The 27,726-nt window shown below is 45.3% G+C and overlaps 1 protein-coding gene across 3 annotated transcripts in view; it reads right to left on the bottom strand.

Annotated features, from left to right (window-relative positions):
- CREB3L1 (cAMP responsive element binding protein 3 like 1) overlaps positions 1-25,840 on the bottom strand; it is a 139,441-nt gene extending 113,601 nt beyond the window's left edge. For all 3 annotated transcript variants that reach the window (XM_030200849.1, XM_030200850.1, XM_030200851.1), the window contains exon 1: positions 25,258-25,840. In XM_030200849.1, coding sequence (XP_030056709.1) covers positions 25,258-25,371 — 114 coding nt within the window. In that variant the 5' untranslated portion in view covers positions 25,372-25,840. The remainder of the gene's footprint in view (positions 1-25,257) is intronic.
- Between the last annotated feature and the right edge of the window lie 1,886 nt (positions 25,841-27,726).

The following is a 27,726-nucleotide window of genomic DNA, read 5'->3' as shown; positions in this document are numbered from 1 at the left end:
GCCAATTTTACAGCTGCTCTGGAGCTGTTGGAAGAGGAGGGAAAAACAAACAGGCAGCTTGCAAGGGCTGCCTGTTTGTGCTCCCTACCTCTTCCCTCCTGACACGCCCCTCCCCCCATGAGACCCCCCCCTATGCCCCCGACAACCCCCTCAAATGTTTCTAATTCTGGTGGTCCCAGTGGACCCTGACCCCCCTAGTTATCTCCTCCGCAGCGTCACCCTGGTGGTATGACCTCCTTCCCCCGCCCCGCCACCTGCAGTAAGAGGTTGCCCCGGTGGCTGGTGACTCCCTCCCCCTCCCTATACCATGAAGAAGATGGAGGCAGGAGGGCAGGAGCAACACCCCTTGCCCTCGTCGTGCCTTGGGGCCTGCCCTGCACAAAATGGCAGCACCCAGCCCTGGCCTGGTGCATACTGGGATGTATTGGGTGGGCTAAGCACCATATAAGGAAGAAAATCTTTATATGGTGCTTAGCCCTGTCCAGTGCATCCCAGGATGCACTGAGCCGAGGCTGGGTGCCAATATTTTGTGCAGGGCAGGCCCCAGGCACGAGGGCAAGGGGTGTTGCTCCTGCCCTCCTGCCTCCATCTTTCAAAGTACGAGGAGGGGATCACTAGATACCAGGGTGAACCTTGATGCAGGTGAGGGGTTGGGGGGGAGTGCAGGGGGAGGAAGTCACTAGACTACCAAGGCAACTTGCTGCAAGGGGGGGTTGGGAGGGGGTGCGGGGAGGAGGGGGTCACTAGACCACCAGCCAATCCTTGTAGGGGGGGTTGGGGTCCACTGAGACCACCAGGGATTGTAGTGGAAGGGGCAGGGGGTCACTAGACCACCAGGAAGTGTTTGAGTCGCATGGGGGACTCAAAAGGGGATCTGGTGGACCCCCTCTCAAGTCCCAAGGCTACAGATCGGGTGTTTGACACCAGTACCTGTGGGCGACAACGGACTCTTGTATCGTATAATAAACACAGTTAGTGTGACACTGTGTGTTTTGAGTTTCTTATCAATTACTTGCAAGCTTGAGTGCAATACTATTTACAATGTCAACACAATACGTATAGAATATTATAGGTGATAGCGAAGGGTAGAGCAAAGATGTAACACATAGAAGGGTAAGAAAGTTGGAAGAGTTAGAAAGTAAGGTGATTGATTTAAAGAAAGTTGCACAAGAGGTCAGAGAAATGGTTAAATGTTATCTCAGCTAGAGTAGGAGTGGATAAACATGACCTGCTGCAGTATATGCAGCCTGAGTACTCCTTGTGTGTGTGAGTGAGACTAAGGAGTTAGTTACTTCTTCCAGTAAAGGCCTGGTTGAAGAGCCAAGCTTTCACCTGCTTCCTGAAGTAGAGATAATCTTGTGTTAAGCGCAGCCTTTCAGGCAGTGCATTCCAGAGTGTGGGGGCTACTCCGGAGAAGGCTCACTTGCGGGTATCACATCATGTAATGTCTTTTGGAGAGGGTGTGGTTAGTGAAAGTCCTTGGGAGGACCTTAGTGTTTTTTGCGATGTGTGGAGGATCATCCTATTTTTCAGGTACTCAGGGCCATTTCCTTTCAGGGCCTTGAAGATCAGACATAGAGTTTTAAATTTAGCCCTGTATCGTACTGGTAGTCAATGAAGTTTTTGCAAAAATGGTGTGATATGGTCACGTCGCTTGCAACCTTCTATGAGCTTGCTGCTGCATTCTGAATCAACTGGAGCTGGTGCAGGCCCTTTGTAGTCAGACCATTGTATAGTGCATTGCAGTAATCCAGTCTTGATGTTACCATGGCATGCACAACTGGGATAAGATTTACCTTCTCGATGTAAGGAGAGAGGCAGCGTAGCTGTCGCAAATAGTAAAAACAGCTCTTGAAGGTTGCTTGGATTTGGCGCGCGCGGCACCCCCCCAGCGTCGTGCACCCGGGGCGGACCGCCCCCACCGCTCCCCCCCTAGGAACGCCACTGGTTCAATGGGTATGAATAGCTGCACATCATCTACATAGATGTAGAACTGAGTGTCCATTAACCAAATCAGCTCAGCTAGTGGTTTGAGGTAGATATTGAACAGAATAGGTGACAGTATCGATCCTTGTGGTACCCCACAGGTCAGTGTCCATGGTGGTGATGAGTTGCTGCCAAACATTATGGATTGTTGCCTGTTTGATAGGTAGGATCTGAACCAAGCAAGTACTGTTCCATTGATACCTGTTTCTGTCAGTCGTGCTAGCATGATATCATGATCCTCGGTGTCAAAAGCTGCAGAGAAATCAAGCAATACTAACATCGAGGCGAATCCCTTGTTTCGGTTTCTGTAAATATCATCTAGAAGGGATACAAGAACCGTTTCTGTACCATAACCAGGTCTGAATCCAGATTGACATGGATCTATCCAATTTCTCTTTTCTAACCAGTCATTAAGTTGAACACAGACTGTTTGTTCTATGAGTTTCCCGAGAAACGGGATGTTGGATACTGGTCTGTAATTTTCAAAGTTGTCCTGATCAGGGTTCTTTTTCTTCAGCAGAGGGTGGACCACTGCCCTTTTTAATGCTGTTGGTAGCTGCCCATTAGAAAGAGAAGTGTTCACAATTTTTGTGGCGCCTTCTATGAGGCCCATACTTGCCTGCTGCACTATCTTTGATAGGCAGGGATCGAGGGAGCAGGTAGTTGGTCAAAGGATTTATTAAAATAGCCCAGTGTGGTCACGTTTCACCTATGGCAGGCTGCTTCAGGGGCAGCGACTAAGGGGGATTCTAAACCCCATACTTCCCCTCAGTGGAGGAAAGGATTGCTGGAAAGTGTAGGGTCAATATGGGGCATGTGAGTGTGTGCACTGACTTCATAGACCCTCTGTCTTTACATTTTTGCCAAGGGAAGATAAGGCATGAGGACGGATGCCTTAGAAAGGAAAATAAAAAAACAGAAGAAGTAGATATTCCAGTCCTCACGAACACCTAAAAACCAACAAAAAGGAGTCAGGAAACAAAAATTGTGTACCTCGCCCCCATTCCACCCATCAAACTACAAGTCATCGTGCTTAGACGCCATTTCATAGAACAGTGCGTAGTTGGAATGTTGGCATTTAATTGTGTGGGCCAGTATTCTGGTCATTTCCATGAATTCCTAGCACTTAAATGTTGGTGCCCCTCTATACAATATCCTCCATATATCTTATTTTGCCTTATTTCTTTGATACTGTGTTTGGAATGATTTACATATCTAATTAACCACTGGCTGGCCCTAGAGCAAAGATTTAACCGGGTAATACCTCTGATTATCTTCTCTGACCACTGTGGCAGTACCTGATTAGTGCTTGGGTGGTCCAAAGTTGAGGTCCAGGCGGATCCTAGTTATCTGAGAACCGCAGATACTCAATGCTGGTGCCAAACAACTAACTGGGTGAGTTGGACTGCATGTAATTAGGGGCGGCCCAAGATAATCTGCTGCCTGAGGCAAGAAATGAGTTGCCGCCCTGGCTCCTTCACCACCGCCCCCCACCCTTCCTTCCTCAACCCCCTTCCCTGAAATTACCTTTTCTATTCTTTTCTTGTTTTTTAAAAGAAGGTGGCAGCGTCGACTCCCACAGGCTACTCTGCTGCCAGTCCCTGCAGGCGGCCCACCTCTCTAACGTAATTTCCAGTTTCCTTGGACCAAGTAAAGTTGGCCAAATGCTCGTCAGGGATGCCCTTTTTTCCATTATTGGCCGAGGATGCCCATCTCTCAACCACGCCACCGTCCTGCCTTCGGTACACTGCCAACACTCCCCCGGGAACTTTGGTCATCCCTGCGATAGAAAGCAGTTGAGGACGCCCATCTCCCAATTTGTGTCGGAAGATGGGCATCCTTCTCTTTCGATTATGCCGCTGATATTATATACAGGTACTTATTTTGTACCTGGGGCAATGGAGGGTTAAGGGCCTCTTTTACAAAGCTACTCTAGCAATTCCCGCGTGGCAAATGAGAGGAAGCTCATAGAAATTGAATGGACTAGTGCGGCTTTGTAAAAGAGGCCCCAAGGGACTTGCCTAGAGTCACAAGGAGCTGCGGTGGGAATCAAACCCAATTCCTTTGGTGCTCAAGCCACTGCACTAACCATTAGACTACTCCTCCACAACATAGATGGCGGGCCTCTCCAAAGGTACACCATTATTCTGCACCTCCAGGAGGCCACACAATTTTATTTGGCCACAATCATGGGGTCACAGGCACAAAAAGATTGGGAAGCACTGGTCTAAACTTTTTGGACCTTATTAACAACTTGACATGAAGTGAAAATACAGCAAATATTGCCCTTTGCCCTTCTGAGGAAAAGGGCTTTTCTTCCACTGGGTCCTGAGAAAATAAGTTTGAACATCACTGTAATATTTAACTAATAATGCAACTGTTTCATATACTGTAGAGCAATCTGTTCACCTTTTCTGCCATATCCAACTCACTTGTATATTAAAAGTCCACATTCCACCATGCAGCCGAGTAATCTGAAACTATCCTTCCAATGGCAGCTAGCGCTAAGAGAAATTCAACAATTTTCTTTTAAACACGGATAAATTATCAGAGAGAGTAGCAGACTTCCAAATTATGATTTCCCTGAATCCAGGCTTTTAAATTTAGAACCTGATGCACTCTGTCATTCAAGTCGTATGCTTCGTATTTCTTCTGAGGACTGCTGGACTTCAGCTATCGGAAAGCTCTGAGGTTTTCATTTGAGACAAAATTCTGGTACTGGTTCCAGTATCATTTCCAGTCATCAGGTATAAATAAGATATAGAAACACCCACCATTCCAGCTGCTAGCCCACTAGGAATATTGCAGGCAATGGAGCAAATGGGTTGGTGTCAGCAGGTTACAGTATTAGGAGTCAGAAATAATTGGGTCTCTTGTCCAGGTTGGGGAAGTCGGGTTGGTATGACCAACCAATCACATGCCAAAGGCCTGACTGGCCTGTGATTGGAGGCTTAAGAATGTCTATAGTTTATATAAATGTGCAATGTCCTACATGAAAATGCTTGGAATCACTGCTGTCTGTATGCAGATTACATTGGGAGGTCAGTGTTCAAAAGGTTTTATACAAGTAAATCTGGGTTTAGCCAACTAAAAATACTTTTAACTGCCCAGCTTTATGGAACATAGGAGCCGACTCTGTGGGTGCTTGAGCACACCCAATATTGAGAAAATTCCTTGTATGTGTCAAAGGGAGGGCTATTTCCACTGGGCTTAGCATCCCCCAATAATTCTGAAAAGTTGGCTCCTATGTTATGGAATAATTCCCAAGAGAGGTAGGAGAAGATAAAATACATGCAGATCTGACCCACACAAATAGCTGATGCAAAATCCATATGTACTTTTCCTCCATGGATTTTGTAAGTGCAGTCTACATCTCCTTTTGAAAATGAGCTTGCAGGCTCAAAGTATCCACAAGTCTGCAAGCTTCATGAGGATTTTGAACATTTCCTCCAGAGTGCAATTTTCAAAGCTGTGTGCATGGAGAAATATATCAGCTATCTGAAAACAGCCCTCCTTCAGTGTGGCTATATGTCCGTGATTTGCTTTAAATGCACATATTTTTGGCCATGTTGTGAGGTTCGTGGATTGCACTTTGAAATCTGTTTGTTCTTTTCAATGAAAATGTACCTGTAGAAGGAGCAGGTGCAAATGTTTACAGGAAGCTCCAAAGCAGAAATACGTATACTTTCATTTGAAAACTGAGGAAAGGTAAGCACAGTTTGCAAACAGCTCTCTAAATACTGACATTTACTGAATTTTTGAAATGCAAGGTTGCTGATGTCCCCTGATGTCATGCTTGCTCTAGATTTGACTTGGCATATATCATATTACTACAGATAACTAGAGGTGTGAAAGCCTAGAAAAAAAGTCTGAACATTCATAAATGGTCCTCGTTTTTAAAAGAAACCTGAATTTCTGTTTTTTTTTACCTAGCTTGTGACAAACTTACTATAAATGGTGCCATACTGGGACAGACTGAAGGTCCATCAAGCCCACAGTGAACAATCCAGGTCAGAACTACCTGGCAAGATCCCAGAACAGTAAATAAACAGGAATAAGCAGTGGACTTTCCCCAAATCCATCCTAATAATGGCTTTTAGGTTTTTATTTTTTAAGGAAATTATCCAAACTTTTTTTAACCCTGCTAACTGCTTTTACCACATTCTCTGGCAATGAATTCCAGAGTTTAATTACATGTTGAGTGAAGAAATATTTTCTCTGATTTGTTTTAAATTTACTACTTAGTAGCTTCATTGTGTGCCCTCTTGTCCTAGTATTCCACTCTAATCAGTATTTTATAAACTTCTATCATATCTCCGCTCAGCCATCTCTCCTCCAAAGGTAGACATGAGGAATTTGGAAATTGCACTATTTTTATTTCTAGTTTTATGGAAAAAATTTTCTGTTTTATTTTTTGGGCCTCTGTATATGACTTTACCTCAATCTTCACACAGATTTTTGAACTTCTCTAAACTGAAGGGCAGAATTAGCCTTTGGTGGATCCTAGGCAAACAACCACATTGAGGACCCCACCCAATATAAATACACTTTAAAACATCCACAGACAGGATCCCATATGGTTCTGGTTGCTGTGGAAAACCAGTGGAGAGAAAACAGAACATAGGAAGCACCCCCAATTGGAGGGGAATGCACAGGGGATGGGGAGATTTGAGAAACATCTGCAGAGAGCACTGACTGGGTCTCACCTCCCCTCCCAGACAACTTACCAGGGGAAAACTCTGCCCTGGGAGCCACTGAATTAGCACATTTAGGCAAATGTCTAGTTTCCCTATATTTTAATCCTACCCTGCTAAACTGTATTTATAATGTATCATACGAGTATGTTTCTTCTGCAATGTATCTGATCCGCCCTTATTGTATACATTATATAATGCAGGTTACTGTAAAATCTCCACTGTATCTGAACTGCTCTTAGTTGTATTCACAAAGTAACAAGTGTTTTGTTTTGGTTTTTTTTTTTTACAAAGCTCCTGTACTCCACATGGCTGATAAACGAGGATCTTGGTTTCCAGGGGGGTCATGCTGACATACTGGATTTAGCTCATGTCTATTAAAACAAAAGCAGGATTGTACCTGCAGGTGCTGAGTAGTACATAAGAACAAAGAGCATAAGAGTTGCCCTCTTGGGTCAGACCAAGAGTCCATCTAGCTCAGTATCCTGTTTCCAACAGTGGCCGATCCAGGTCACAAGTGTCTGGAAGGATTCCACGAAGTAGCAAGTAGTAATACCTTTTTTAAACCCTACTAAGCTAACTGCTTTTACCACTTGTTCCGGTAATGAGTTCCAGAGCTTAACTATATGTAGACTGAAAAATATATATTTTCTCCAATTTGTTTTAAAATGTGCCACCGTGTATCTTCATAGAGTTTCCCCTAGTCTTTGCACTTTCAGTAAACAATCAATTCACAGTTACCTGTTCCACTTCCCTCATTATTTTACAGACATCTATCATATCATTCCCCCACCCCCAACACCTCAGCTGAAGACCTCTTTAGCCTTTCCTCATTTGAGGGTCATTCCATCCCCTTAATCATTTTGGTCACCCTTCTTTGTACCTTTTCCAGTTCCACTATATCTTTTTTGAGATGTGGTGACCAGAACTGCACATAATACTCAAGGCACGGTCTCACCATGGAGCGATATAGAGATATTATAATATTCTTTGATTTATTCTCTATGCCTTTCCTAATAATTCCTAACATTCTGTTTGTTTTTATGGCTACTGCCACACGCTAAGTAGTACAGTGTGGCCCTGCAGAAGCTCCAGGGCCATGGTCTGCTGACTTCTGGTCAACAGGGTTCAGTATATTGAGGGAGAATTTTGTGCAGTGCTCTAGTATTGGAAGCCAAGAACTGGGGACAATCAAAAACAGCTTTTCTCCCAAAGCTGTCCCCAATTAACACAGGAACCAGATGTCTTAGAACTGTGCTGGCTGGGAGACAGAGTGCTTCTGGCTTAGACACTTTGGATTCACACTGAGGTCAGGGTTGAAGGGGGGGCGGTCCTATGTCTGTTAGAAACATACCCTTCTGTCTTATCAGTAAAACTTATACCAACAAGGGAGCCTTAACTACACTATAATCTCCACCAGACACATTTATAGAACATTCTGGAACTGCTCTCTGGATGAAATTCTCATTCTCTCCATCTCTGTTACTCATACTCTTCCTTCCACTTTGTCTGTCTTTCCTAATTTTGTTGTTTCCCTCCATTCTATCTATTTTCATCTGTCTCTGTCAGTAGCTAAAAGACAGACAGAAACAATTCTGTTCTGCTCGCCCTAGATGTGAGTTTAGTAAAACCTCTGTCACAATTCCACATAGATGACTAATAAATAAACTGAGTGTCCTTGGTATGGGCCATAAAGTGATTGACTGGCAGGGGCGGACTGTCAGTGGTTGGGGCCCCCAGGCAGTAAAGGTCATGATTGGGCACCCCTCCCCACTGCCTGCCACCCCACTTCTGCACCGCTGCCCCCCTCCTGCACATTATAGACCCCTGCCTGAGCCAAACTGAGCCACTTTTTCCTGCCCAATGTCAGTACTGTGTCTGGGGCTGGCACTACTGTGTTTTCAAAATGGCTGCTGAAACTTCTCACGGTAGTCTTGTAGGTCTCAGCAGTCTCAGCAGCCATTTTTAAAACATAGCAGTGCCAAGGAAGCAGAGTAGTGGTAGTGGGCAGGAAAGAGTGGGATTCTTTCCTGCCCCCCACAGAAGCCGCTAGACCACCAGGGTCCCTCAAGGTAGGACCACTGGGGAGGGTTGTAGTGTGTGTTGGTGGCAGAAAACTGGGCAGAGCCTCTGGGCCCCCTAGATCCTCTGGGCCCTCAGGTACTGCCTGATTGCCCAAATGGTCAGTCCACCTCTGTTGACTGGGTTGGGAACTGGTTGAGTGGAAGGCGATAAAGAGTAGTGGTAAATGGAGCTCACTCTGAGGAAAGGGACGTTACAAGTGGTGTGCCGCAAGGATTGCTTCTTGGTCCAGTTATTTTAAACATTTTTGCAAGTGATATTGTGGAAGGGCTGTCTGGTAAGGTTTGCCTCTTTACGAATGATATCAAAATCTGCGACAGGATAGACATCCCTGATGGTGTGGATAACATGAGGAGGGACCTAGCGAAGCCTGAAGAATGCTCCAGAATTTGGCAGTTAAGATTTAATGTGAAAAAATGGAGGGTCATGTATTTGGGCTACAAAAACCCAAGGAAACAGTGTAGTTTAGGGGTGAAAAGATATAAACAGGATGGAGTCGGGCCAGAAGGTGGCTACTAAAATGGCCAATGGTCTTTGTCATAAAATGTATGGGGACAGACTGAAAGATCTCAAGATTGGAAGAAAGGTGGGAGAGAGGAGATATGATAGAGACATTTAAATACCTCTGTGGCATAAATGCACAAGAGGTGAATCTCTTTTAATTGAAAGAAAGCTGTGGAATGAGAGGGCATAGGGTGAAGGTGAAAAAGGACAGACTCAGGAGTAACCTAAGAAAATATTCTTCACGGAAAGAGTGGTGAATAAAAGCCTCCTGGTGGAGGTGGTGGAGAAAACTGTATCTGAATTCAAGTAACCTTGGGACAAGTACAAAAGGAGAGGAATGGATAGTAGGTGGCATGGATGGGAGGTCTAGATAGGCCATACATTCTTTATCTGTCTTTATTTTTTATTTTCAGTTTCTATGTTTTAATCACTTTATCTCTTATGATCCTTTGGCCTGGGATGGCACATACTTACAGCCCCTAAGCAGATCCTCTCCTAAAACAAGATCTTAGCTCATAGCAGGGGCGTATCTGCGTGGGGCCTCAGGGGCCTGGGCCCCCGCAGATTTTGCCCTGGACCCCCCTACCGCCATCAACTCTCCCCCGCTGCCATTCTTACTTTTGCTGGCGGGGGACCCCAACCCCCGCCAGCCGAGGTGTGCTTCCACCTGCCGCTGCCGTAAAAACATCTTCTTCAGCCGGCGGGGGACCCCAAACCCCCGCCAGCCGCCCCGCGGTATTTAAAATTCATCTTCGGCCTCCGTGGCCGTGCTGCTGTGATAGGCGCTGTTGAAATCCACTTCGGAGTCTGACGTCGTTGTACGTTGTACGTGCTGCGACGTCAGACTCCGAAGTGGATTTCAACAGCGCCTATCACAGCAGCACGGCCACGGAGGCCGAAGATGAATTTTAAACACCGCGGAGCGGCTGGCGGGGGTTTGGGGTCCCCCGCCGGCTGAAGAAGATGTTTTTACGGCAGCGGCAGGTGGAAGCACACCTCGGCTGGCGGGGGTTGGGGTCCCCCGCCAGCAAAAGTAAGAACGGCAGCGGGGGAGGGTTGGCGGCGGGAGGGGGGTGGAGAGAGTCATTGGTGGCGGTGGGGGCTCGGCGGTGGCGGCGGCGGCGGCGGGGGGGGGGGCTAAAATGTGCCCCCTCCCTCTGGCTCTGGCCCCCCCTACCGCCGGAGTCCAGATACGCCCCTGGCTCATAGTACCCTGTATCCTAATATTCTTATCCTCAAACAAATAAGGAAAGAATGTGGAGCATGGCTCATAGAATTCCTGTGAGTGTTTCTGTCCTGGAAGACACAGGTGGTTTTAATGGCATAGTTCCCAAATATTATGTTAGCATATATTTATTTATTGGAAATCACTGTCGAGATTTGAAAGGAATCATTATACATTTTACTACTACTTATCATTTCTATAGCCTTTGACAGAGCTTACAAGCCATTCAAGACAGACAAACAGGGCAAATAAGGGCTTGTGGGGTTTCATTTATAACCACAGGATTGTTAATATAGCATGGCAACAGGTATTGATGTGCTTCTCCACCACTAGGAGGCCATATGCATAGCAACCATTAGAAAAATTATATGATTCAATCACTAGATGTCACAGTGGAATTTATCACTGAAAAATAAAGCACACGTCTGATTCACTATGATGTACCTCAGCAGGAATAGGAGTAGGGCAGCATCGGAGGGGGGAGGGAGTTCCTGGTGTGGAAAGCATACAGTGCACATTTCATAGAATGGTTTCCAACCCATTCTCAATGTGTGTGTACATCTGTGGATGTTTCTGTGTACCTGTGTTATTGGTGTTGGCTCTCTGTATGTTTGTGACTGGAAGAGGAAAGCAGAGGGAAGGCATGGTTTGAAAGGAGCAAGTTTGTAATTACTCTATTTCAATATTTCTGTGCTGCAGCTGCTGGAACTCTCTCCTGTAGAAATACATTGGTCATATTTTTGGAAACTATTTCTCTGGAGCCTCTAGTTTAATCTGGTTCATTTTAAACTCAATGTCTCTTTTCCCTGGTTCCCCCCTTCCCCCATTCAACAAATTTCATCCTGTCTAACTACATTTTCAGAAAGTTATTTTGCATCCAGACGTTTTTTTACTCCATATGTATAATTTCTATCCAACATTCCACTAAGTTGGAAAGAATAAAAAGTGAGCTTATCACATCTGATAAAAATGTACAGCATGTATGTTCAGACTGTTTGCACAGCTAGCACATACATGAAGTGCCTCTCTTCTGCAAACTCCATTACAATCGTGACCAAGATTTTGTGGCCAGTGCTTACAGGCACTGATAAATCAGCTTTTTCAGAGGTGAAGGGGATGGGGGAGAAGGCAATCGCCCATTCCTGAATGTCTGACATTTTCTATTGGGTTTTAGGAGAAGCAGGGCAGGGACACTGCAGCAGACCTAGCAACTGTTTCCTGAGCCAAAAATATCCAAAATTCAAAAAGAAAATGGTGTGGATTTGGAAAGAATGTTCCAGCCCCAGCACCAAGTCATGCGAAGCAGTGCTGCACCTCCTCCACCACCTGGCAGGAGCTCAAAGGCTCAGAACTCAGAGAAGCCAAAAGCGGAGAAAACCCAGGGCCAGAGGGGAGAGAGGCAGGAAGGAAGGGAGCAATAGGACACATGGAGGCAGAAAGAGCAAAGGAAAAAAAAAAGAGCAAGGCTAAAAAAAAAAAATAAGACCCAGCCGGGCTAGGGCAGAGAGGGACTGAGACGCAGAACTGTGTATACCCTGCTTTCCCAAATAATATGCAGGCAATGTATCGTCCTGCATGGAAAGTGACAGTTGCATCATCCATCCAGAGAAACTTGTGCTTGCCAACTGGAGCAAAGCCAGCAGGTCCAGATGTATTGAAATACTCTGAGCTTTCGTATTCCCCTCCGTCCCTCACTCTCCCTCTCTCTCTTTCTATCAATTCATATTAATGATTGTTGTTAAAAAGGCAAATAGGAATCATTTGGAAAGGAATGGAGAATGGTGAACGCGCCTCCGGAACTATGTAAGGCACATTGAGCCTGCAAATAGGTAGGAAAATGTGGGATACAAATAAATAAAACTAAGCATGGGATCCCCTCCCCTCCCCCCTTTTTCTTTTAGGGTGAAAAGGGGCAAGGTGGGAGGGGGGAGGGAAGTAGGAAGGCAGTTGAACAAAACACTGATGATGTTTACTCTTAAATATGGTTATTTGGTAAGAAGTGTAAATGGCAGCACATTGTATGTTGCACAAGTCATCAATAAAAATTATTGAAACATAAATAAAACTAAGCAGAGACCTATGGTGCAACCACAACTTGAGCCCTGTGTAGTTCTGGCTGTCCCATCTCCAAAAAAAATAGAATGGAACTAGAAAATATACAGAAATGGGCTTCAAAGGCTAGAGAGGTCCCTTGCCACTTTCGACCCTCCCCTGCTGCCGCTACCGCAAGCTACCTTTGCCGCAAGCCTTAGTCTTCTTCAACGCCGGTCTCCGGCAAGTTTGCTCACTTCGCTGATCTGTGCTGTGAGTCCTGATGTCCTGCACGTTCTGTGCAGGATGTCAGGACTCATAGCACAGATAAGTGAAGTGAGTGAACGCGCTGGAGACCAGTGCTAAAGAAGGCTAGGATTGGCAGGGGTTGGGGACCCCCCCCCCCCAGCAAAGGTACCTGACGGCGGGTAGAGGGTGTCGGGGGGGGGGGAGGCGGCTGGGGGAGGCGGGCTAAACTGTGGACCCCCCAACTTGGGCTCTGGATCCCCCTCCCGCCGAGGTCTGGCTATGCCCCTGGTTTTATGTAGAATAATTTTCACAGAGAATGAATGAACAGACTTTCAGTTTGAAAACTAGTGTAGCTTGTGCATATTAAAAAGGGCAATGTTTACAACAGGTCACCTGTAGAGCAGGGGTTCTCAACCCAGTCCTCAGGACACACAAAGCCAGTCTGGTTTTCAAGATATCCACAGTAAATACGAATGAGATAAATTTGTATTCATAGCCTCCATTGTATGCAAATCTATCTCATGCATATTCATTGTGGGTATCCTGAAAACCTGAGTGGTTGGGTGTGTCCCAAGGACTAGGTTGAGAACCCCTGCTCTGGAGTAACATAACTTTACACTTGCTCCAAGGCTGCTGCTCTGGAAGTACCTTTAAAATTACCACCACAAGGGCCGTCCCTGAGAGCACGGATGTCTTTGAGTACGTTTTAGTGTATTTAGCAGCGTTCATATTAACAGATGGGTGGAATGAGTTGTGCATATTTTTTTTTTAGTTATTGTACATGTTCTTAACAATTTGTCACTGTGTCTGCCTACATGAAATAGTGTATTTAATTGGTAACACAAAATGAAATCTTTTTTATTCCATAAGGTCAACTTGAAACACTTTGACTATAAGTTATACAGCTTAACAGAGGCCTGTTGACCTGGTAGTTCAATGGTAGTGCAATGACGGGCCCTTTTACTAAGCTGCAGTAAAAAGTGGCCTGCGCTAGTTTGGACACGTGAAATTAACATGCGCTGGGCCATTTTTTACTGTGGCGGGTAAAAGGCTTTTTTAAAATGGGACAGTAAATGGCCATGCACTAATATTAAAAGTAGTGTGCAGCAGGGGAGTAGCCAGACTTCGGCAGGAGGGGGGGTCCAGAGCCTGAGGTGAGGCCGGGGGCACATTTAACCCCCCCCCCCCGGTGCCACCGACCCCCTCCCCCACCATTACTGACCCCCCTGCCGCTACCGCCACCACCACCAACAACAACTTTGACCCCCCCCCCTGCCGACGACCCTCTCGACCCCCTTCTGGCCGCCAACCCTTCCCCGCCGTCGCCTGCCTTTGCTGGCGGGGGACCCCAACCCCCGCCAGCCAAGGTCCTCTTCTTCATTGGTTCTGTTTCTGAGTCTGACATTGTACGTGCAGGACGTCAGACTCAGAAACAGAACGAAGGAAGAAGAGAACCTCGGCTGGCGGGGGTTGGGGTCCCCCGCCAGCAAAGGTAGGCGACGGTGGGTTGACAGCAGGTTGGCAGCGGGGGGGGGGGGGGGGGGGTTCGAGATGGTCATCGGCAGGGGGGTCCAGGGCCAAATCTACGGGGGCCTAGGCCTCCATAGCTATGCCCCTGGTGTGCAGCTAATTACTTCCTGAGCCCTTACCGGCACCTATTTACTTGGTGGTAAGGGCTCATGCGCTACTGATGCAGTAATCAGGCAGCACGTGGCAATGTGACCGTGCTGCCAATTACTGCTGGGAAACGCCCCCCGCAATAGAAAATTATTTTTCACCGCGGGAAACAGCGTGTGCCAACTTCAGAACTACTGCCAAATGCACGTGTTACCCCAACCAGTAGTGTCGATTTGGCATGCACTACCTGCGTGTTAACCCTACCGTGGCTTAGTAAAAGGGCCTCTGAATTTGAATCACTGATTATCTGTCCGTCTGATGCACTAATTATTACTACAATTCCCAATGTTTGGTGGAAGGGAGTCCTGGTCATTATGCAATGGTGACACCTAGTGGCCTGATTTAGGCTATTTGTTTGCAAGGTTCCACAAGGAGCCCTGGCATCTCTAACTCCTGGCTGAAGTGGGGGATTTAAAATAAAGGAAAAATGAGTATTAGTGAATAAAAGCTCTCAGGAAACCAGCTTTGATTAAAGCCCAAAAACCTATGCGATATTACTGAGCCAAAGATATTATTAAAGGCTACTAATGTAGTAACAAAGGAAAGTCTGTATGTTAAGATGTGCGATAATTCAGTTGGCCATTAAAACAGTAACTTTAAGTGTCTCCTCTTCATTCACATTTTAATGTTATCACTGAAGAGATAACAGTATTTACAGTCTTGAAAAGCTCCTCCTGCTTGCCCTCTCCCACCATTGTAAATCCAAGTAAATCAGGGGTGCTGCTGTGCTGTTCCTCATCCAGCCAGCAGGCAGGCAGTCCACAGGTACATGTCAAGCAAGAACACAGCATGAACAGGTGAGAACCGGACTCACAGAAAGGACCATTATAAACTGAGGCACAGCTGAAATAAAAGTAAATCTGTGACCAGACAGCAGATGGTAGGTGTGTGAAATATGAAAAATCTATGAAATAAAACACAGTAGAGGAAAACCCTAGTGCTAACAGCAATAAAAAGAAGTCTTCAAAAACACAAGTTAAGCACGGTTCACTCCCCAGACTTTAGATACCAAGGTGCTAAGTGGTGGAACTCACTGCCAATGGCAGTCATGGGTCAGCCTGATTACCTGGTATTTCACAAAAGACTGAAAACTTTCCTGTTTGACAGATTTCTACCCATCGATGGAGTGTGTTAGATTGTAACTGGTCATCAGTGGTTTATTATTTAGTTATTATTTGTGCTACTCTGATCTTACTTGATATTTTGTTTAGGGTATTGTAAACCTTGCCTGCCGTTTCATTTATTGTAAACCACACTGAGCTTGAGTATGTTCGAGATAACGTAGGATATAAATGTCTAAATAAATACATTTTAAGATACACCATGCATTACAAGTATGCATTCATTTTTAATGTTAAGAGTATGCATGCTTATTAATAAGTATTTTTAGCCATGCATGAACTGTGCACCGCCAAAAGGAAATCCTGGGTTTGAGTGGAGGAGTGGCCTAGTGGTTAGGATGGTGGACTTTGGTCCTGGGGAACTGAGGACCTGAGTTCAATTCCCACTTCAGGCACAGGCAGCTTCTTGTGACTCTGGGCAAGTCACTTAACCCTCCAGTGCCCCATGTAAGCCACATTGAGCCTGCCATGAGTGGGAAAGTGCAGGGTACAAATGTAACAAAACAAAAAAAAAAATTCCAGGGACAGGATCCTAATCTCCTTTGGCATATCAGGAAGGTGGCCCTGAGCAACAATTTTGCCATTTTGACTGCACATCTTAGAGAAGCTATTTTTCAATGCATTGTGACAACCCACCCCAAGGCATCACACATTTGTACACCTGTCATCCGCTCCAGGGTCACAAAGTTACTGCACAATCTCTTCTGTCAGACCAGGCATCCATCCTTACATGTATACACAGGAGAAAAACTGCAGATCAAGAATTCGGAGTAAAAAGGATCATGTCACATCCAGCAAGTATGGTTTTCAAGGCAAAGTGCTACTAAATTCATTGCAAAAATAATTAAAAAAATAATAATCCAGCAGGAAAAAGAGAGAGTTACTGAACACAGAGCCCTAGGAAGTTCTAAATCATACAGAGCACTGCTGGGATGAAGCGCAAAGGCTGGCACTGACAGGGCACTGCTAGGAAAAAGTCCACCCTGCATACCCACTAAACAGGGCACTGCTGTACATTCTTTCTTTTACAGGCTAGAGAAATGATAACACTCACATATTCATCGTGAATCCTAGGCTGGATTCAACATGTTAATGCCCAACTACTGCCCCCTCCTCTCTTCCCGAGGGAAGGGGTATGAATGCTTGTTTTAATTAAATTAAACTAGTGCCTCTGTGTTTCGAAGAAACAGCCAGCACATGCCAGACAGAGCAACATTGTAGGCACTTTGCAAAGGCTCCAGGATCTGTGAACCAGGATGGAAAATGTCAAATTGAGGGAGGGAAAGAGAAAGTCAAAAATAAGAAAACAGGGTGTGAGGGATCTGCTGGGAAAGAAGGCTCCAAACAAAGGGGCAAAAAGAGCAGCACACAGAAGAGACAGAGAAAGAGACTCACAAGTAGAAGGAAAATAAGATATGCCATGCTAGATCAGAACAAAAGTGCCCTGTCTCTGACTGTGGCTGATCCAGTTCACAGATACCCACAAATTGAAAGGACTAGATCCAATAGCTTTCTCCCAAACTACCTGGCTAATAATTGTTCCAGGAGTGCCTTTTCCTCCAGGAACTTGTCCAAAACGCCCTTTTGAACCCAGTTATGTTAGCTGCCCTGAATACATTCCTTGGCAACAAATGTCACAGGTTATGTATTCAGTGAACAATTGCTTTCTCCAATTTCCTTGAGTAGAGAGGTGTGGTAGCCGTGTTAGTCCACTTTTAAAGGTAATCAATAGAAATAAAACAAAATAAAACATGGAAAAGAAAATATGATGATACCTTTTTTTATTGGACATAACTTAATACATTTCTTGATTAGCTTTCAAAGGTTGCCCTTCTTCATCAGATTAGAAATAAGCAAATGTTGGTAGATGACAGTATATATAAGTGAAACATCAAAGCATTTCAGTGACAGTCTAACAGGATGAGGGTGGATAGGTGAGAGACAGGAAGAGTCGGGTGGATGAGGGACAGGGAGATATACAATTTCCTTTAAATCTACCCATTGGTTTCTCTAGTCCTAGCACTATCTGAAAGGGTAAATAACCACTTCGTATTTACCTGTTCCATCATATTCCCTCTCATATTTTCTCCAGGCTGAAGAGCCATAACTATAAGTACATAAGTGTTGCCATACTGGGACAGACCAAGGATCCATCAAGCCCAGCATCCTCTTTCCAACAGTGGCCAATCCAGATCGAAAGTACCAGGCAAGATCCCAAAACAGTACAATACATTTTATGCTGCTTATCCTAGAAATAAGCAAAGGATTTTTCCCAAGTTATTTTAATAACAGCTTATGGGCTTTTCTTTTAGGAAGCTATCCAAACATTTTTTGAACTCCACTAAGCTAACTGCTTTTACTACATTCTCTGGCAACGAATTCCAGAGTTTAATTACATGTTGAATGAAGAAATCTTTTCTCAGATTTGTTTTAAACTTACTGCTTTGTATCTTCATTGCATGCCCCCTAGACCTAGTATTTTTGGAAAGAGTAAACAATTGATTCATGCCTACCTGTCCATTCCACTCATTATTTTATAGACCTCTATCAAATCTCCCCTCAGCCATCTCTTCTCCAAGCTGAAGAGCCCTAGCCACTTTAGTCTTTTCTCATAGGGAAGTCATCTCATCCCTTTTATCATTTTCATTGTCCTTCTCTGTACCTTTTCTAATTTCACTATATCTTTTTTGAGATGCTGTGACCAGAACTGCACACAATATTCAATGTGCAGTCGCACCATGGAGAGATACAAAGGCATTATAACATCCTCATTTTTGTTTTCCATTCCTTTCATAATAATACCTAACATTCTATTTGCTTTCTTCACTGCCGCCGCCACAAGCTGAGCAGAGGGTTTCAACGTTTCATCAACGATGACACCTAGATCCCTTTCCTGGTCAGTGACTCCTAATGTGGAACCTTACATAAGTACATAAGTAATGTCACACTAGGAAAAGATCAAGGGTCCATCGAGCCCAGCATCCTGTCCATGACAGCGGCCAATCCAGGCCAAGGGCACCTGGCAAGCTTCCCTTGAATTACATAACTATGATTCAGGTTCCTCCTTCCCACATGCATCACTTTGCACCTGCTGACATTAAACGTCATTTGCCCAGTCTCGTAAGGTCCTCTTGTAAATTTTCACAATCCTCTCGCGATTTAACAACTTTGAATAACTTTCAGGCTTATTTTCTAAAGAGAAGGGCACCCATCTTCCGACACAAATTGGGAGATGGGCGTCCTTCTCTCAGGGTCGCCCAAATCGGCATAATCGAAAGCCGATTTTGGGTGTCCTCAACTGCTTTCTGTTGCGGGGCGACCAAAGTTCATGGGGGCATGTTGGCACCATAGCGAAGGCGGGACTGGGGCATGATTAAGAGATGGGCATCCTCGGCCGATAATGGAAAAAAGAAGGGCGTCCCTGACGAGCACTTGGCCAACTTTACTTGGTCCATTTTTTCTTGCGACCAAGCCTCAAAAAGGTGCCCGAACTGACCAGATGACCACTGCAGGGAATCAGGGATGACCTACCCTTACTCCCCCAGTGGTCACCAACCCCCTCCCACCCTAAAAAAAAACTTTAAAAATATTTTTTGCCAGCCTCTATGCCAGCATCAAATGTCATACCCAGCTCCATGACAGCAGTTATGCAGGTCCCTGGAGCAGTTTTAGTGGGTGCAGTGCACTTCAGCCAGGTGGACCCAGGTCCATCCCTACCTGTTACACTTGTAGTGGTAAATGTGAGCCCTCCAAAACCCACCCGAAACCCACTGTACCCACATGTAGGTGCCCCCCTTCACCCCTTAGGGCTATGGTAGTGGTGTACAGTTGTGGGTAGTGGGTTTTTTGGGGGGGGGGTGAGGGGCTCAGCACCCAAGGTAAGGGAGCTATGCACCTGGAAGCAATTTGTGAAGTCCACTGCAGTGCCCCCTAGGGTGCCCGGTTTGTGTCCTGGCATGTCAGGGGGACCAGTGCACTATGAATTCTGCCTCCTCCCACGACCAAAGGGCTTGGATTTGGTCGTTTTTGAGATGGGTGTCCTCGGTTTCCATTATGGCTAAAAAACGGGGACGACCATCTCTAAGGTCGACCATCTCAACATTTAGGTCGACCATATCTAAGGTCAACCTAAATGTTGAGATTTGGGCATCCCTGACCGTATTATCGAAATAAAAGATGGACACCCATCTTGTTTCGATAATACGGGTTTCCCCGCCCCTTCACAGGGCCATCCTGCGAGGATGCCCTCATGAAAACCTGGGCACCCCCGTTCGATTATGCCCCTCCATGTGTTGTCAGCATATTTAATTACCTCACTAGTTACTCCCATCTCTAGATCATTTATATCTTAAAACACAATGGTCCCAGCACAGACCCCTGGGGAACCCCACTAGCTACCCTTTTCCATTGAGAATACTGACCATTTAACCCTACTCTCTGTTTTCTATCTTTTAACCAGTTTTAAATCCACAATAGGACACTACCTCCTATCCCATGACTCTCCAATTTCCTTTGGAGCCTTTCATGAGGTACTTTGTCAAATGCCTCTTGAAAATCCAGATATGCAATATCAACCGGCTCACCTGTATCCACATATTTGTTCACCCCTTCAAAGAAATGTAATAGATTGGTGAGGCAAGACTTCCCTTTACTAAATCCATGTTGGCTTTGTGTCATTCAAAAGAGTACTGTTCAAACCCCAATATCACTTTTTTGTCCTTTAGTACTGCTATATCTTTTTTGAGATGGAGCAACCAGAAAATTACAGAATACACAAGGTATTAAGACAGTAGAGATACACAGAACAAAAAGAACCCATTTGGAGAAATTGCTCCAGAGGACATACAGCAGAGAGATGGAGGGACACAGAAAACATGCTGGAGCCCTGAGTTATTTCATAAACCTAAAGAGGGCAGAGGTGGTGAATGTCCTTTAATAAGACATTGGTAACTGTCCCTGTGTGCAAAACCCCTCCGCGAAAAATTACACTGGCTCACTATCAAAGAACGCATTGCCTTCAAAATCTGCACCATGGTTCACAAAATTATCTACGGTGAAGCGCCTGGATACATGACAGACTTAATCGAGTTACCAACCAGAAAAGCATCTGATTCAGCACGAACATATCTAAATCTACACTACCCTAGCTGTAAAGGACTTAAATACAAATCCACCTATGCATCCAGCTTTTCCTACATAAGCACACAACTGTGGAACACATTACCTAAAGCCTTGAAAACGACGTACGACCACCTAAACTTCTGGAAAATACTAAAAACCACCCTGTTTAAAAAGGCATACCCTCCCGATCCAACCTAAATGCCTGACCTCAGCTACACAAGAAAACTAAAGCACGTAATGAACATAACTCTACTCTATAAAATGATCGCTGTAGATATTTAAATGTCTCTCTGTATCTTGTGCCTTTATTCTCTTCCAGGGTATGCATATTTAGAATTTTACGTCTCATTTTGTAGGATTTTTAATGAAAACCTCATATGATTTTGGTAGCCTTTCTTTGGACTTCTTCCATCTTATCTAGGTAATTGTGTTTACCTCTATTGCAAAGGCTGGTTTCATGAGAAAAAAAAATATCAAAATGGAACTCACAACCCATTGTCATTTTGGAATCTGAGAGAAAGAGGAGAATTCAGTCCCAGTGAAAGCAGAAGCCGTGTGGTGTAATATCGTGATTACAGGACTGGGTTATGAGTGGGATTTGTATTCTGTTTCAGAGAGATACACAAGATATAGTGGAAATGTCTTTCCTCTTTCTATTCCCAATCCAAAATCTATCCTGGACTGGTTTTCTCTCGCCTCCTAAAGGATCCAGTATTAGCAATGTTTTTATTCCATTTTTCTTGTTTTCTGTGGTTTATTTCAAAAATTTTAAATGCAAAATAAATTTTGGTCTGTTAGTCGAGCTGGGACTGTCTCTTCATGTTCAAGTGTACAGCGCTGCGTACGTCTAGTAGAGCTTTAGAAATGATAAGTAGTAGTACTATGTAAGCCGCATTGAGCCTGCCATGAGTGGGAAAGCGCGGGGTACAAATGTAACAAAAAAAAATAGTAGTAGTCTTCCGCTCTATGTTTCTTATTGTGGCTCTGCCATATAAACTTCATCTTACCACAACATCACATTGTATTTGTTCACACCGGAACCTGTAAACGCCTTTCCGGTACTATGTAAGCCACATTGAGCCTGCAAATAGGTGGGGAAATGTGGGATACAAATGTAACAAATAAATATCTTCTGATGCCAGGGGCAATATATGGGTCCCGTGGAGGGTCCAGAAACCTTTTCTATTTTACTACACAATGCCCTTTGCTTCTTCCACACAGTTGCATGGTTGGTTATGTGGAAGAAGTACAGCTGAATAGCTTCCTATCTGTTTTTTGCACACGGCCCAACTTTTCAGTCCCTACTGACTTCTGCAAATAAGGCCCTACAATGACTCTTTACATATGCCCCCACCTTACCGTAACCCTAATTTATGTGATCACCCAGAGCAGGCGTTCTTAACCAGTGGTGCCCGCACAGGCAGCTCCTTGTGACTCTGGGCAAGTCACTTAACCCTCCATTGCCCCATTGAGCCTGCCATGAGTGGGAAAGCGCGCGGTACAAATGTAACAAAACAATAAAATAAAATAAAAAATAAAAAAAATTCCCATGGACGGTCTTAGCAATTGCGGGGCCCTGTGCAGACCAGTTTGCGAGGCCGCCGCTGGAAGTCTTGGCAGCCGTTTTTAAAAGGCAATGCAGCAGCAAGAGGATCAGCAACAGCGGGCAGGAAAGACCACCAGGATGGCCTCAGGTACGTGCTGGAAGGGCACCCTATGGCTCGGGGGAGGGCTTGGGGGAGGAGAGGCAAAGCAGTCAGATTGCCATGCATAAAGGAGATGGCAAGGGCACAGGGGCAGGAAGGAGATGCCAAAGCCACCGCGGGGATCCTGGAAGCGCGAGGCCCTGTGCGACCACCCCTGTCTAAGATCGGTCCTGCGTACCCCCAAAGGCTGTGGGAAGAGGTCAAGCAGGGTGCAGAAAAGGTCCAAATCTAGTACGTATCATTTGTAAATGGTCATTTAATTCAACAATGTTATGTACAATTTACATTATATTAGATCTCCACTGAATTCCACATTTACTTATAAGATATCTTTAAGTGTGACTTATTTGGCAGTATAATTGTACCATTGCATTTTTACTGACATGTTAGCACTGTTGGTGGCTAACAGCGATATACATAGCGGTCAGTTGTCACTAGTGAACATGTGGTTTAGGAAGGTGGTGTGAGGGTTTTATTGATCTGTTAAAGGAGTGTGGGAATTAAACCCCCACCTGTCTCTATCCAATTTTATGATACTGTCAAACCGCCTGTCACTGTCCCAAGTTTCATCAAGTCACATTGATTACTGAATTACCCACTTTCTACAGAGATACTTCAGGTATGGAAATTCCATTTTCATTCCAATGCATTGTAGTATCTATAGTCCAGGTTCTCTCATTTCATTCAATCCTCAGCTGAACAAACCCAGTCATTCCCAAGCAGTAGCAGCTCCTGGCTTCAAGGCAACAGAAAATGCTGGCTATCATTATCACATAAGAGAAAGGCAGCAGAAGCTAGAGAGCACATAAATCCCAGCAAGACTGCAAAGTCAAAGATCAAAGCCCTCCAGCCAAACCTTCATCAAATCTCCTCTCCCCAACTAACCTTCAGAACACAAACTCTCTTCTCCCCATCTTCACATCTAGCAGTCAGTACATAATCCTTCCCCTCCTCCAACCAACAGTCAATACTCAACTCAATTCTTCACTCCTTCACATCAGTCAGTACCCAACCTCTCCTGTTCCCCAACAGTCATAGGAGCCGGTGCTGTGGGTGCTTTAGCACCCCTAATATTGAGAAAATTCCTTTTATGTGTCCAAGGAAGGGTTATTTCCACTGGGCTTAGCACCCCTAATAATTTTGAAATGTTGGCTCCTAACAGTTATTACTCAACCCTTCCTGCCTCCACATAACAACAGTCAATACCCAACCCCTCCTCTTCCCAACTTCAAATCTAACAGCCAGTACACAACCCTTCCCCTCCCCTAGCCAATAGTCAAAACCCAACCCCTCCTGTCCTCTTCTTAACAGTCAGTACTCAACCCCTCCTCTGCCCCAGCTGCTAAAACCCAGCCACCTCTCCTCAGCTAACCTTTAGTAAGCATATTTCCTTGTGTATATATGTATGTATGTATGTATGTTTATTTACTTATTTTTATTTATTTATTGCATTTGTATCCCACATTATCCCACCTATTTGCAGGCTCAATGTTTATCTGTATATCCATTAGGTTTATCTGTGTATGTACAAATATATTTATGTATATTTGTCATATATATTCCTACATGAATCCTGTATATTTGCACATGTGCATCTGTGTGTATTCTCTATAGTATCTGCATTAATGCTTCTGCATTCTGTATGTACAGAGGTATGCATCTGATCTGCACATTTATCCACTATTATGTACAGCGCACATATCCTACTTCTGTATCTCTTGTCCGTATTAATGTGTCTATCTTCTACATTTGTGCATGTGAATACATCTTAAGTATATCTGTGTATCTTGTATTTACGTCTATCTAGTTATGAGTGTGTGTGTGTGTGTGTGTGTGTGTGTGTGTGTGTGTGTGTTACTATTTATACACAGCTGTAATTCTGAAACTGTGGTTTCTGGTTGCTTTCCTCTCCTCCTCTTTCTTCATCCCTTTCCTACCCTCCTCCCCATTACAAACAAATCAGGATAAAATGTGAGTCTGCAATTTCACGTTTGATTCAGCCTTGGTTCTTTCTGTAAGAATGGAAGAGGAAACACAGCAGCCTATGTTATTCCCCATCTCCTCAGCCTGCACAAAGACAAAATGCAGAGTCCAGATGCAAAGCTGTAACTAATCTGTTCCCCCCCCCCACCCCATCTCCCCCTGCAGACAGCTGAGTCTGTCACTAGCAGGGAGCCCTTTCCATAACACCAGCACTAAGGCTGAGACCCTAGACATGGTCCTGGCATGCCAGTCTCCCCCTGCCTGGCTTCACTGCAGATATGGGCTTCGGAGGTGAGGGGAGGAGGTTCTGGCTGTTGGAACAGCCATAAAGGAAGGTGTCAGAAATGAAAAATCTTACCCTGCTGTGAAGAAAAACTCAGACTGCAGCTACAGACACATGCACACTGCATGCAGGCTGAACACACAGAGATGCACTGTGCCATGATACCCTGTACACTGCATGCTAATACTGGATGGTCCATACTGGTCTTTATCTGCCATCTTTTACCTTATTACTGTGCCCATGAGAATAACGTAAATCCGTTATAACCTTCACATGTATGTGAAAATGCACAAACACTCATTGCACATAAAGAAGTAGGGCATATATTTAGACCTATATGGACACTGAAGCCAGATGTACTACGCATTTGCCCATAGGCACATAATAGGAGAAACCCCTTAGTATACTTCAATTATACTGTACACAAATATTAAGATACAGACGTAACAAACCCACCATACCATCATGTACACACAGACTGTAACACTCACTAACCTATACATATGCTATATAGTACATATTACACTCTAATATAGCACATACAGTGACAAATGCATAATCTACCATTTTTTATGCGGACTTCTTTCCTACCTACCACGTTATTTAAAAAATCTGCTTCGTTGAGGTCTTCCAGCTCCAGGAAGTTGGGGGTGGGAAAGATCCTGTCTGTAGGGAAAGCAGGATACTCCAGAAGGCTCAGGCTGTCCATGCTGCCGGCGCTCGGAGCATCCACATCCAGCACAAGAGAGGGAAGAAGACTTAAGGAAGCCAGAAAGAACGCAGGTAGGAGACCTTCTCCGTCTCAGACCCTGGGGGCTGCGGGTCTCAAATCCTTGCTCCTCAGGTCAGAACGTGGATCTGCTCGGACAGCTGCTGGATGTCTGGGCCCGGATCGTCCCCGCTGCATGATACCTGGAAAGCAGCAGGAGACACATACTGCAGCTGTGAACTCGAATTTGCTTTTTCTCCCGAGGAATGAGAGCAGATCGAGAGGTCGTCGGGGTGGGGGCTCTGTGCACTGGAGAGGGAGGAGAGCTAAGAGTGGAGGGTGCTCCTCTCCCCCCCCTTAGGTGTGTATCAGCAGGGTGCAGGTGAGGTTCCACTCTTGATCGCTCCCAGCAGCAGTCCCTCACCAGCACTCTCCGCTCTCCCCGCAGAGCCGAAAGGTTCAGAACACAGCCAGGGGAACCCCCCACTCCAGGCCCCGCCCACACCTCATAAATAATAATCATAAAGGGGTGGGGCTGCTGCCAAAGAACTGTCTCTTAAAGAGAAGGAGTTTGAAAAAAAAAAAAAAGCAGCAGTTTCACGGTTGAAAAACGGCGTGAAATATTTGGCGAAATCCAAGCACATTTTGGCCCACAATTGCTTTTGTTCTTCTGTAGTTTTCTTCCAAAAATTCTTTAAAAAAAAAAATCATTAGGCATTTAAGAAAGTTGCATTCCCAATGCTCTCAGTAGGTCTACAGAGTTTCAAAAGATCAAGCTCCGTTTGTTTCTGCTGTTTCTTCTTAGAGAAAGATTTACAGTATTAATTATAGCTGTGCTTTAAAAATATGAAACTGTTACATAATTTCATTCTGCAGCCTTCGTGCTTCATTCCTCATTTTCAAGATTGAAACTTGCATAAGATTCTGATAAGGAACAGCATAGAAGTACCAGGAAAGGTCAGAAAGGAAGATCTTTAAATACCGCTTAAAATTTATTTATTAACCTTTATTTACCAACTTTTTGAAAGAAAAAAAAGAATCACTCAAGAGAATGAATGAAAAGGAGTTACTTAGGGCCAGATTCAGTACATAAGAACATACTAGTAGTCATACTGGGTCAGACCAATGGTCCATCTAGCCCAGTATCCTGTTTTCAACAGTGGCCATAGGAGCCAACTTTTCAAAATGATTGGGGGTGCTGAAATTTTTTTTTTACAGGTGGTGCATTCCCCCCTCCCCCTCGTCCCTCCCCCTCCCTCTCCCCCATCCCCCTCCCCCTGTTCCCCTCCCCCTCGTCCCCCTCCCCCTCATCCCTCCCTCTCCCCTGTCCCCCCCTTGTCCCCCTCCCCCTCCCTCCAAGTTCTAGTCCCTTCTTCCCTCGCAGTTCCAGTCCCTCCCAGTTCCAGGCCCCCCTGCCCCCCCTGAGTTCCAGGGTCATCCCCCCTCCCTCAGAGTTCCAGGGTCCCCCTCCCTCCAAGTTTCAGGGTCCCCCTCCCTCCGGGTTCCAGGGTCCCTCCAAGTTCCAAGGCCCCCCTCTTCCCTCCCTCCCTCCCTTCGAGTTCCAGGCCCCCTCCCTCCGAATTTTAAAAGTCATCTTACCTCGTCGGGGTTACAGCGGCAGCAGCGGTGAAAAGCGTGCAGGCTCAGCGCTCAATTCAGTCTTCCCTTCTCTCTCTCTCAGCGGGACCAGAGCTGGGGTGGTTCTACGAGTCTCTTTCATAATGACACATAGAGGGGCATAATCGAACTAGGCACCCATCTTTAAGAGTGCCCATCTCTAAGGACGTCCCGGCGAAGGGGCGGGGCATCCCGTATTATCGAAACAAGATGGGCATCCATCTTTCGTTTCGATAATACGGTCATGGACGCCCAAATCTTGACATTTAGGTCAACCTTAGAGATGGGCGACCTCGGTAAGGATGCCCATCTGAAAAACAACCAAATCCAAGGCATTTGGTCGTGGGAGGAGCCAGCATTCGTAGTGCACTGGTCCCCCTCACATGCCAGGACACCAACCGGGCACCCTCGGGGGCACTGCAGTGGACATCACAAATTGCTTCCAGCTGCATAGCTCCCTTACCTTGTGTGCTGAGCCCCCCAAAACCCACTACCCACAACTCTACACCACTACCATAGCCCTTAGGGATGAAGGGGGCACCTACATTTTATTTATTTTATTTATTGCATTTGTATCCCACATTATCCCACCTCTTTGCAGGCTCAAAGTGGCTTACAATACATCATGGATAGTGGAAATGAGAAGAGAGTAGACATTTGGTGTTACAGAGGATTTGGGTTGCATGGTAATAGAATACATAATAGTGAAAACAGAAGGCATTAATTTACATTCAGGGT

The sequence above is a fragment of the Microcaecilia unicolor genome, chromosome 4 (assembly GCF_901765095.1).
Source record: "Microcaecilia unicolor chromosome 4, aMicUni1.1, whole genome shotgun sequence".
NCBI classification, from domain to species: Eukaryota; Metazoa; Chordata; class Amphibia; order Gymnophiona; family Siphonopidae; genus Microcaecilia; species Microcaecilia unicolor.
The sequence above is the reverse complement of the archived record's forward strand: the minus strand, read 5'-3'. Positions and strand labels throughout refer to the sequence as shown.